Raw genomic sequence first — 13083 nt, 5'->3', positions numbered from 1 at the left:
GGACCGACACATCAAATATAAAAATAAATATCACTCCCTGTTGTTGCTCTCTCAGGCTGTAGCCGGGATAAGTGGGGCTGAGAACTATCGAGTTAATGCCAAGTGCCTGGTGCTACACAGATACCTTAGAACCTGTGCATAGTAGCTTGTCTCCATGATGAACCCCATTGAGTCCATCGCTCCCTGTATGCACAGGGAAAAGCTGACTCCAATTTTTCGCTTCATCCATACTCCCCTATTGGAAGAGCAGAACTTCACTTGTTCCCCTCACACCTCCCCTAACACATTCAAGACGAGGATTTACAGCCCAACCCTGGTCCCCTGGTATAATAACCACATTTTTAATGATAGAGTCTGGCTGCTGACCAAGACACAACGATGGCATAGGGAACCTGCCCCAGCATGTTACACACTTACCTGAGCAACTGCCTTCCTGGTTAAAGTAACTATCTGGGCACCGGGAGAGACACTGGCCATCCAACAGCACTTGGGAAGGCCAGCAGGCTGTGCAGTTACGTGGGCTTTTCCCAGCACACCTGAAACAGGACTGGTGACAAGCTGGAAGAAAGAGGAAGGATAAAGCCGAGGAGACCATTAGGAAAGTCACTGTATGACAAATGCAGTAGCTCCCTCTCCTGTTGACATTTCTGGGTTGGAATAAGTTGTGCACGTCGGTTTCGTTTTTCCCAAGGACAGGGTACACATCTCACATACTTCTTTCTAAAGGCCATATCCTGCAAAACAAGCATCTGTGGGACCCAGATTAAGTAAGGCACAAATGCCACGAAGCAGAAATAACCATTTGCACAGTCATACGTTTCTTTCTTCTCAGGTTCCATTCTCGGAGAATGTCAAATGAAGACCAGGAAGCCATAAAGCAGGTCTCCTTCCCTCAGGACAGCTCCTCCTCAATCAGGAGACAACAGACTGTTATCAGGCTGCTCTAATTATAGAGAACAGTGTTGGAAGCTTTACTTACTCACAAAGGTTTACATGGTGCCTACTCTCTACTAGAGCTGGGACAGACACAGGTGAGAAGAACCGTCCAACATTCTGATGTGCTCAAACCTGCTGCGCCAACACACACACAAGCAAGTCACCAGAATCGTAGAGGGAGTGAGAGCATCACATCGCAATTCTTTGTGGCCTCGACTAATTCATGTAAGTTCTCAAGATTCCTACTGCCTCGTGTATAAAATGAGTATAAACTACATAATACATGGGGTGTGGTGGACACCAGTTGGGTTTGATACATGTAAAGTGTAAAATTCTTAGGACAGTTCTGAGTACATAGTAAGGACTTAATAAATCTTAGCAGTAATTATTACCATCAAGGGCTATGATACAAGTACCCACAGGTGTAAGAAGGAATGTGGAAGTAAAGAAAAAGAAGGCATTTCTGCTTCCTTACATCAGATCTTTAAAATAAAGGGGATATTCTCCTCAGTTCCCACAGGTGGACAGTGTATGAATCATGGCTTTTTATTTTCTGTATTTCTGATGCTTTGGCATCTGAGGTCCTGCAAATCCTGGAAAGACGGCCCTCCCAGAGCTGGCCAATTCCTAGAGATAGTCAATGACTAGCTTGGGATCATGCCTTTCATAAGCTAACTAGACAGTCCCAAGTCCAACACCCATCACCTCTCCTAGGGCTCATACCAGGGGCTCTATCTCCCCTTCCAACTGGAGACATCCCTAACACCCTAAAGCCCACCGCGGTTACTCCAACTAGCCAATCCTAAGCTGCCACACGACCGCACTTGTTCCTCCCCACAGAATCACAATAAAGGCTCTCGCTCATGGTTTCCCCTCACACCCTCTGCCTCTTGACCAACCCCGGTGCTTCCCAGCATGACCCCTGCATAGCGTGCCATGCCCTGGTCCTCTTGGAAACTGTAACACATGCTTCTCAGGGGCAGCTGTCTCCTCAAGTGTTGGCCTCATCATACCTGAATAATAATAAAAGCTCCATTATGAAATAACCAGTCACCCAACTGCAATCATGCATTCATTTGTTATTGAGTTTCCAACAGATCTAGACGTTGGGGATACAATGGTGAACAGGACAAAGACCCGATTCTTACCCATGTCGATGAACCCACACATTTCACGCCACCTTCTGTCCGTCCAGGGACAAGGTCCACAACGGCAGAGACCACTCTGAGTCTCCTCTGTGGCCTCTGCTGTCCCCTATAGCAAACACCCAGACAGAGGCCAGCAGCTTGGAATCGAATGTGATTTTGCAGCACTGAGGTCTCCATTTCGACCAACCTCCAATAAAAATCCAACATACGGTTTTTGATGAGTGTGAGGCTCATATAAGCTAGGATGTCCTGGCCCAGGGGTCCTGGTGGTTAAATACTCAATTACCGATACATGTGCATACTCACTGCTGTCCAAAGCCCTGTTGTGCTCCCTGCATCCTGCCTCATACATAAACTAGCACCGAGAGGATTAACGTCTCCACCAGAGGCTTCCAGGACCCTGCTCCTGAGCTAAGGCCAGTACCCATTTGGATTAGGCAGGAACTGGCCTTACTGGCTGATCAATATTTTGATTCTTATCTCTGGATACACTGCAGAGCTTTATTTCTATTCAACAGTATTTATTACTATATGAAAAACAGAGCTAGAGCTCCAATTTTTAAAATAATTTCCTTTTTTTATATTGCCTTGTAAACAACTCTACTCCGCTACCACGAGGCTCAATAAGAATTTTTTCCCCAAATATCTTCAAAATCACTGAGAAAACCTTTCCTTCTCAAAAAACAAAAAAGGAATAGGTAGGCAAATATTATAAAGGAAGGGTACATAGTAGCCCCTTATGTAAGACACATTTAACACAAATGAATGAAACAGCACGTAATAGAAAGTCAGGTGGCAATATTTCAAAAGACAGCTAAATTATATTGTCAACACAAAGCTTTCCAGGATGATTTGGGGAAGCCACATACTTCCATAGATTTAAATAAACCTATGATAATACCAATATGTTTGTATTAGATTTTACAAGATTGCTAAAATCCCTAGCTCGTCCTACTATACCTCCCTAATAAAAAGGAAATCAAAGCATATCATTGTGGAATTGAAAACTAGGGAAAGACGAATTATGCCTTATGAGCACACCACATATTTTATTTCATTCCATCTGGTCACAGAGTCAATGTGATAACCTGGGCTCAGTGTGAATAAAGGTTATTATGATATAAATTATATAATTTATATATAATAAAAATCATATATATAATTTACATAATATATATTATATAATATTTGTTATATTATTTATTTATATTACATATTATTTATATAACATTATATTATAATTATATATTATTTATTATTTAATATAAATATTATTTTTATATATTACATATAATATATATATTATTATTTCCCCCAAATATTTATATTTAAATCTATGGAAGTATGTGGCTTCCCCAAATCATCTTGGAAATATATAATCATAATATACAATATTATATAAATAATATATATAATAAAAATTATATATAAATTATAGAGTTTATAATTGTATAAAACAGGAAAGCAAAGCAGACAAACAAGTTGGAAGACTGAGGGGCCAAGAACTCCACAAGAAAGTCCCTTTGCCATCCACTAAATTTTAGAAATCTAAATACCACGTGGCAAGCTTCAGAACTGCTGTCATTGGAAATGTTTAATATCCAAATGGATAAGGAGCTGTTAGTTGCTCAGTCGCACAGAGGGAAAATGATGTACTGGGTGACCACCCTGTCCAAGTCTTTTTTTCCTCTACATTGCTCTATTGCTGTAAGTACAGGCATTTGCATTTGCATCTTTCAAACAATCTCATGAAATTTCAGTTCTGGGCCGGTTTGGGAAATGTCTCCACTATTTCAGTGACTTTAATGAAGCTCTATCATTCTATGGAAGCTGCTTTCCTAGCTGGAGCTCCGGTTTGAAGTGTAAGATCCTTCAAGGAAGACTAACTCCGTTTCAGGGTATATACAGAAAGATTTGGAAGAAGTTCTATGAATAATTTCCCCACGTAATACTACATTTTTAGAGAGTGGCTTTCCAGTTGATGGCTAAGTATATTTCTGAAAAAGCATAACTGAGCAGCTTAAGCCCTAAAGTGTTGGCATTTTTAAAAGTGTCCTTAGATGGTTGTAAAGTCCAATCAACCTGACTCCAGTCAAAATATTACCTAAAACAATTAAAACATATCAATTTTTGTTCTGTTCTAGTCTACTCTATCTTATTCTGTTCTATCCTATCCCCTAGTTAAATTTCAGACAACAAACACTACTTCTTTTTTTCTTTTCCATGATATAAAAAGTGGTCCAGCATCCCGATTCTCACATCATGTAAATTTTCCTGGCTTTTCACGTCAAAAACAATTTTTGAGGTAGATTTCTCTTGAGTTATGATGTAAATATCAAAAATTCGTCAGGGAATACAGTGGGAGTACTGTGATAAGGGATGAAAACAGAAATGAATTAAGTCAAATAAAGTCAATCTCCCCCTTTCCTTCACCCTCCTTTTCCTTCTCTCTTTCTTTTTTATTTTTCTTCTTCCTTTTTTTTAATGAGCCGAACCATGTGAGAGTAGAAATCACATCTTTTCCATCTCTGTGATTCCTGCAGGACATATCATAGTCCCTGTCCCTGGCATGTCATAAGTTCTCAGTCAATGAATTTCTGCTGATTGAATGGGTGAGTCAGTAGGTGAGTGAGCCAGTGGGGCAGGGGGGTGCGAACACGGACAACAGACTCCGCTCGTTCTCCTCTCTTTTTGATCATTTCCTTTCAGCCTTTCTGTGTTTATCTCAGGAATATTGGAGCTTCCCAAAACTGAACCTTCTGCCCTTTCTCTTCTCACTCTTGGCAAACTTATCCATGGCTTTAATGATGACCTCCATGCTGGTGAGTCCCAAATTTATGAGTACAGCGCTGGCCTTTACTCTAAACTCCAACCACATAAATCTAACTGCCTAGGGGATACGTCTACTTGGTGTTTTGCTGGTGTCTCATTCTCCTCATTCCCAAAACACTATTCATTATCCACTTCCACGCTCAGCCCATAGCTACTTGAGGCAAATTATGGCATCACATTCCTCCCGTTCAAAACTGCTCTTATTACACACCCCAACCCCACATCCTACCCACTGCCTCATCTTTCCTTTGTGTATTCCCTGCCTCACTTGGTAATCCCACCCTTCACCAACACACTCGTGCTGAAAACCTTCGACTTCAACTTTCCCATCACAACCTGCCCAAGGCTTAGTCTCTGTCAAAATCTAAATCTCCGTCAAATCTATCCCACCTGAACCATTCCCATGGCCCCTTAGCGCAGACCTTCAATATCACTCACGTTGTGGATGAGTTCAGCAGCTTCCCAAACGGCTCCACTGCTTCTCCCCTTTTACCGCAGCACAGGTAAGGGGCTGATCTTTATAAAATGCAAATTGACCAGATTATTCCCCTACTTAAAATCTTTTAATAGTCTTCCAATACCAGTAGTGTCAACTCTGAACTCCTTAGTGTATATATAGCACATAGAACACTTCATGACATGACTCTACCCCGTGTCTCCAGTATCATTCCCCACAATTCGCCACTTCAGGCTTCACACTGCGGGAATAACAAATACATCAGACTTCTCCAAATACATCAGACTTCTCCAAATACAGCAGGCCTTTGCACTTGCTGTTTCCTTGACCTGTAATGCCCTTTCCCACCTTCTGCCCTGGTGAACTGCTCTTAATCCTTCAACAGGTTGATGAGTTTTCTCTGTAGATCTTTTCTCATACTCTCTCTCCCAGACAGAGTCAGTCTCCTCTGTGCTCTTTTGAGGGTAGATGCTTTAAGGAAAGCTTCCCCAAGACGGCCACTTTGGCATAAAGACTATTTTGAGTTAAAAAGCAATCAAAACCCAGAAGATTCAGGAGAAGCTCTTTACCCTCCCCACCACTGCCTAAGAAGAATTTAGATGGAGAAGGAAGAGAGTTGTCACCATAGATAATGACATCATGATATAATGAGTACGGTAGACAGGGAGGAGCACAGCAAGGTCCCTTTGATCAAAGTCTTCTGTGATTCCCATTGTTTCAAACGGCCCAGCAAACATTTGTTTACCCAACATCTACTGTCTTTCATCTTCCTGAGGATTGTATGCCTTCGCTTTGAAGTCTCAAACCCCTAACCCCTTCTCCTTAGTTCAGGATGACATCTCTACCTCATTTTGCCTGCCTTTGGAATTTCCAAGTCTGCATGGATTCCCTATACGTACACTATTAAATTTGATTTTCTCCTCTTAATCTGTCTTATGTCAGTTTGATTCTTAGGCCAGTTAGAAGGACCTTAAGGGGACAGGAAAATTCTTACTCCCCAACGCTGTACCGGCAGCAGGCACAAGGCGCAAGCAGCCTGCCCTTGGCCCCTACAACAGCATGTATCGTGTTCTTTTAATCCCCTGTTCAGATGTCAGTCTCCCTCATTCGATCATGCTTTCCTTAAGGCATGGACTTTATCTTTTTCATCTTTCTATCCCCAAAGTTGAGCACACCCATGCCATAAAAATAAGAAGGGGAAAGGGAAGAAGACCGAAAATTACCAGAAGGCATGCATTTGTACAGCTTATGTCAGCACTCTGGGGACTACATTAAAGAGTGTTGGCATGTATTTTATTCAATTAATGCAAGGGAATCCCAACTTCATAAATAATAACATACTCTTAAGCTGAGCAGGCAGACTCCTGCCCATTTATTTCTTTAATTAAAACTCTTTGCCTTAAGGCCTTTGGTGAATCTTAGCAACAGCTAAATAGATCAAAATACTCATGATATACTTTTTCTCCTGGTTCACCCAAAGCAAGTTAATTACTGACTAAAATAATTGGTGAATTTCCTATTTAAAAAGAAAAAGAAACAGTGTTCCAGGCCAAGATGGTGACATGGGAGGCTCGTGAACGTACTTCTGCTCACAGACACACCAAATCTACCGCTACACATGGCACAATTCCCTCTGAAAGAAATCCGGAAACTAGTTGATAGGTTGAGGGACTCCTACACATCACACAAATGAGAAAACACCTATATGGAAACAGGTGGGAAAGGTTGGGACACTTGCCATACTCACACCCACCCCAGTGCCATATGGTCAGGAAAAAACTCCCAGCTTCTCCTTTTGGAATAAAGGGTTTAGAGTCAACATGTGATACCACAACTTTTAAGAGTCCACCTGAGGGGTGGGCCCCCAAAACCCTAGCTCTGGAAGCCAAAAGGGCTTGCATTCACAAAACCCATAAGACTATAGCAAATAAAGAAACATTTCTTAACGGGATCCCAAGGATACTGGGGGTGATGCCTCCTTCCCCCAGGAGCCAGCACTCGGGCCCATTCTTCCCGCCTCTCCCTGAAAGAGACCTATTTGCGAATCTCAAAATCTGCTGTCAAAGGTCAGGCTTCTAAGTTAATGCACACACGGAGGCCCACTCCCTGGGACCCTCTTCACAGACCTGGGGGGGCGGACACCATATTTGTGCTCTACCTCTGCTCTGTTCTAGGTCACTAGCGTCTTCCTGGAAAGAGCTTATGCTCACGTCTGGCATACCCTTGACAGCCTGGCTCTAGTGGTCAGTGAGGTTTGAGTTCACTGGTTCAACGGACCACAGCAAACAAAGAAACCGCTCTTCACCGGCAGGCTGTCACCCCACGACTCAGTGCAGAGGGAGCAGACAGAAATACTCACTTCCCAGTGTTGCTCTGAAACAGGGAAATCTGCCCGATGTAAAAGCTGCTGCTTGAGGCTCCAGTTTACGTCAGCCTCCACCTCAGGTGCTGACGGAGGTCCCCCCCCTTTGGGGCACTGACAAGCCCTTGCACACCCTCAACTACTGGGGCCACTAGGAACAAAGCAAGTAGCCTAGACAATCACACAGGGTTTGAAAACCACTCAACAGCCAAGGGCTGGCTGAACAATTAAGATTCAGAGAACAACTGGAGGTTGGCAGTAGGAAATGGGTGAAAGTGATCAAATGGGGTAAACTTCCAGATATGAGAAGTCCTGGGGTTGCAATGGACAGCAGAGTGACCGCGGCTAACAACACCGTACATCTGAAAGTTGCCCAGTGGTGATCATTTCCCAATATATACGTATGTAGAATCATTGTTGTATACCTTAAACTAACACAATGTTATATGTCAGTTGTATCTCAGCAAAACTGGAAGAAAAACAAAAATTTTTAAATTGATATCAAACCTGTATTGACTGTGCACTTTTGCCCCCTGCAGGAAGACCCAGCCCAAAGAGGCGATACTATCTTCGAGACTGAAAAAGCAAGCCTGGGAAATTTTAGTTGTTAATATTTCCCTAATGTTTACCTGATTTAGGCTCCATGATTATGGTAAGTCTAATGAGAAGGACGTCAGTGCAGGAACGGGAACCGATGTTTGTTACCTCTGCATTCGTCGTTAAGTATTTACTGACATACTACGTCAGAAGACATGTGAGTAACGTTCATTATCGCAGTCTGGAGTTCACCTTTAAAAACTTGCAAGTCCCTCAAAATTAGATCATCTTGAACCCTCTTGCTGAGCTGTGTGGGAATGGAGAGAATCCACCACTCATTTGCCGCAGAATTGGGGCAGTTACGTGGCTAATCTAATCATCCTGACCATGTTCAGATCCGGTCCTTGGTCGCCACGGCCAAGCTGTTGACATGGTGATCGAACTGCATCATTAATTGAGACAGCTTGGCCTGAAATTCAGCTGTAAAGCTCTAGTGTGAAATGAGGAACAAGGGAGCCGGGCTCCAAAAAAAAGGAAATATTTTCTGAGCAACTACATCCTGTATTAAAGCCTAGGATCCTTCGTTGCTAAATCATTCATTAGTTGGTTCCTTCTAAGCCTTACTTTCTTCATCTGTAAAATGGGAGTAAATGTAAATTTATATAATTTTTTAAAAGAATTTATTTATTTGAGAAAGAGAGCATAAACATGCATGAGTGGGGGGAGTGGCAGGGGGGGAATGAGAGGCAGACTCCTCGGCAAGCAGGGAGCCCAACAAGGGACTCGATCCCAGGAACCCGAGATCATGACCTGAGCTGAAGGGAGCCGCTTAACTGACAGAGCCACCCAGGTGCCCCAAATTTACAAAATTTACAAATTTACAGAATTTCTAATAAAACTCTTGGTTTTAAGGAATTTGTAAACTCTGTAACATGAATATATATATATACATATATATATATATATATATATATATATATATATATACACACAATTAAGAATCTATGCCAAAAGATTAAAAGAGGTTATTTCAAGATTTAAGGGTTATCAGTAGGATTTACAAATAAAATAAAGGATACCTACTTAAATTTGAATTTCAGATAAACACTGAATGGCAGTTTAGAATATTTCAGGCAATATTTGGAATATACTTACATTAAAAATTCCTTTTTTTATCTGCTAAACATTTTAATTTCTTAATCCTGCATTTTTATATGCTAAATCTGGGTAACCTAGTCATAGATGTGTTTCTTTTTCTCTTTTTTTTAAGATTTTATTTGTCAGAGAGAGAGAGAGCGAGAGAGCGTGAGAGCGTGAGCACAAGCAGAGGGAGCGGCAGGAAGAGGGAGAAGCAGGCTCCCTGCTGAGCAAGGGGCTTGATGTGGGATTTGATCGCAGGACCCCAGGATCATGACCTGAGGCAAAGGCAGATGCTTAACTGACTGAGCCACTGAGGTGTTCCAGATGTTTTTCTTTTCTAATTTTCTTATCTGTATTTTTTAAAGTGTCTGTAATATGTACTATGCACACAATAAGAAAGAGAAATTAAGATTTTTTAAAACTGCTTCAGTTAGAAGTATTCCAATAATAAAATGATACGCTCGCTCGTTTTTAATTAGAGGCTTTGCTTCCGTGCCTATGGTCCCTGGACGGGAGCATCAGCCTCACCAGGAAGCGTGTAACAATTGCAGAACTCGGACCCCACCCCAGATCCACTGAATCTGAATTCACATCTGACGAGATCCCCAAGACATTCCAATGAAAAGCTCTGCTCTAGAGAGACCTCGGCCAAAAGCTAAGGCTTCAAAACAGTTAAATCCTTTACAAAACAACAAACCAACAAAACAGCTGAACAACAATGCAAGGAGAATCTGAGAATGAGCCGAGTATCTGACCTGATCCTACGAACCTTCTCAGAAAAGAGGAGAGGCCTCCAGTGACAAGAGCTTCTGAGTCCTTCGTCCTGTCCATCTGCCCTGGGCTGCCAGGCACGGCCACATGGGCTGCCCAGTCACCAGGCGATACCAGGAGGAACCTGTCATAGGACTTGGCATGAGATCGGCCCCTGGAATTGTATAAAATAGTGGCCCCTACCAGCCCCGCCCTGGAGACTTCAGACAGATTCAGGAACTCAGGGAAGCCTGGGAGACTAGTGGGGGGGAAATGGATTAAAAAAGCAAGGGATCGTTTTTTGTTGTTTAGAGGTTCTGGAGGGAACTGAATTTGTATTATTTTATTTGTGCAAGGGGGCTGATGTCCTGGTTTTTGTTTGTTTGCTTGTTTTAATAAACTCGACTCTGTCAATGCTGACACAATCCATTAAATACGTGAGGTGAACTCTGGGCAACATTACCGAGGTCCTTCTTTCAGTTGGCACTGAATGTCCACACCGAATAAACATGCGCGGTTGCGGCTGACCACTGAAAATGCCTCCACATTACCTTTCAGTTAGTAATGGACCGTCCTGTACCAGCAGTTGTAGCCACATTTTGCAGACATAAAGGCCATGTGGGAAAAAGCAAGACAAAGCAAAAAACAAACAAACAAACAAACAAAAAACACCCCAAAACCAAAAAAGCATGAAGCCAAAGCTCCATCTTCTGAAGTACCCAAGAATGAAGTACTCCTGAGAATGAGCCCAAATCGCAGGACAAACACAAGCAAGCGCCCATCCCCCTCTCACCAGAGCCCCTCTGCTCTGGAGCCCCCCTCAGCCCACCTCTTCTCTTCCCATTATCCTGCTACGTGCTTCACCGCACAGAACAGTAGCCAATACAGACCGTGGGTTTTGTTGCTACTGGCGTTTCTTTCATTTATTTATGATCTGTTTCTCTCACTAGAATAGAAATTCCTGAGGGCGGGAACTTTGTCTGCCTCATTCATGAGTGCACCCACAGGGCCTAGACGATGCCCAGCACGGAGGGGACACTCGACAGACACCGTAGAAGGAAGGGATGAAAACAGACGGGCCTGCCCTCCAGCTACGCACAAACACAGTTCACTTTGGTCACTGTTTGCTACTTTTATGGGTTTTCGTCCTTCAATCATAGACTTGGATGTTAGTCAAATATCTCAAGTAGTTTTGTTTCATCTTCCAGTAGATAATTCCTGGGTCTGTCATGTAGCTCTGAGTTAACACTTTTATGATAACTTCTGACACCACTTCAGACTCTAAGTAAATTGCTTCTTCCTATCATGCATCTGCTTCTGGCTTTCATTAGCTGTACTAACATTCTGATCACTCCGTACCACAGTCTCAGAGACAGGAAGACGGAGAGCTCCAGAAAACACTTGTTTTTTTTCTTCTTTATAGAAAAGCACTTGAGATCAAACGTGCTGCAAAATAAACCCTCAGTGGTACAGCCACAGAAATACTCCAACCCTTTTTAAATGTTCAGCAAGGAAGCCAGGGTATTTCTGGGAACATGTGAGAAGGAGAGCCCAGTGCAGTCTCATGGGGCTCCCCAGCCCAACGGCACTGACAACACGTCGGCAGAATCAAAAATGGAACAGATTGTGGGAAGGCAGAAAGGTTTCCAGAGATAGGAGATGAGTGACAGGAAACACATCAATCAACACGCTTAATACTCAGATAGGGTTGGAAACAAGTGGTGGTTGCACGCCGTTTCCCAACAGAATCTTGGGCAACTCAATTAACCTTTTCTGCCACATTCTCCTCACTTATAAATTGAGCACAACAATCTACATAGCAGAGATTGCACAAGGACGCGGTAGTAAGTGTGAGTAGATAGCCATACAGCGTGGCACCTAGTTTTATGTGAACTAGCATAAAATCATGGGACCACAAGGGGCTCCAGGGGTCAATCTAGATCTCTCCCATGGGACCACAATAAAACCATTCCACAGGGATTAGACTCTAATTCTTTAAAAAAAGGTGTCTGTACAAAGGGATTCCCAGAAAACTCCCCTTTGTTGAGAATACCTCCTTCAGTTTAAGATGGTCCAATCCTGCAGTATTAGTGTGCTGGGCTTTCGCCTTGTCGGTGACCGTAACACAGTAACAGCCTGGTGTAGAGCGTGGATACAGGAGTCAGGCTGACTTATTCCACCAGAATCTGCTCTGTGCTGGACACACGACTTTGAACAAGCTATGGTCTTAACTTCCTGAAGCCTCCACTCCTCTAAAATAGCTATCCCGCTCACCCACAAGGCTGGTACCAGACCCAAGTGAAAAACGAGTAAGGTACTTCTCTTAGTGTCTGGCCCGTGGTGTGTGCCAGATCAACAGTAACACTATTTTCTGGCTGGGTAACCAGCCAAATTTTTATTTACAACTTAATTTTACAAATTTTAATCATTTTTGTTTCTTTTTTCTGTTCCCTCCTCAAATTCCTATTTTTCATTTTTAATGTATGTTCAAAATTATAGGGAGAGGCTGAGGAGCCTGGGAAGATTTTTTCTTGATTTCTCCCAGCATCAGAGAGGAAGGCTGTGGGGTGTGTGCCTTGGGAAGGCACTAGGACTCTTAGGGACAAAGATTCCTGTATTTTAGAAGTAGCTGTGTGGAAACAAACCCATGAAAGTTTAAGGGACCACAGAGAGTTTAGGCAATGCATACAGGGATGGAAACCAGTGTATTTGGAGAGTAAATATCCTTCCCCTCACATCTAGGCACTGTGTAACTTCTCTGGAGCCCAGTGCACCCCAGGGAGCAGGGGACTACCCCTATCATGTTCCTGAACTCCTGAGTATTTGGATGGACATTTGTGACAATTGAGCATGGGGCTTTATAATTTACCAAGAACTTTCACACTCTTAACTTCTTCTGATCCTGGCAAAAAGCCTATGTG

The 13083-nt window shown here is 42.8% G+C and overlaps 1 protein-coding gene across 1 annotated transcript in view; it reads right to left on the bottom strand.

Annotated features, from left to right (window-relative positions):
* The window catches only part of FRAS1 (Fraser extracellular matrix complex subunit 1), a 413592-nt gene that overhangs the window by 182574 nt on the left and 217935 nt on the right, over positions 1-13083 (bottom strand). The window contains 1 exon segment of the mRNA XM_047719626.1: positions 418-558. Within this exon segment, the coding sequence (XP_047575582.1) occupies positions 418-558 (141 nt within the window).

Source organism: Lutra lutra, chromosome 2 (assembly GCF_902655055.1).
Source record: "Lutra lutra chromosome 2, mLutLut1.2, whole genome shotgun sequence".
NCBI lineage: Eukaryota > Metazoa > Chordata > Mammalia > Carnivora > Mustelidae > Lutra > Lutra lutra.
This window is presented reverse-complemented; position numbering and strand designations above follow the sequence as displayed.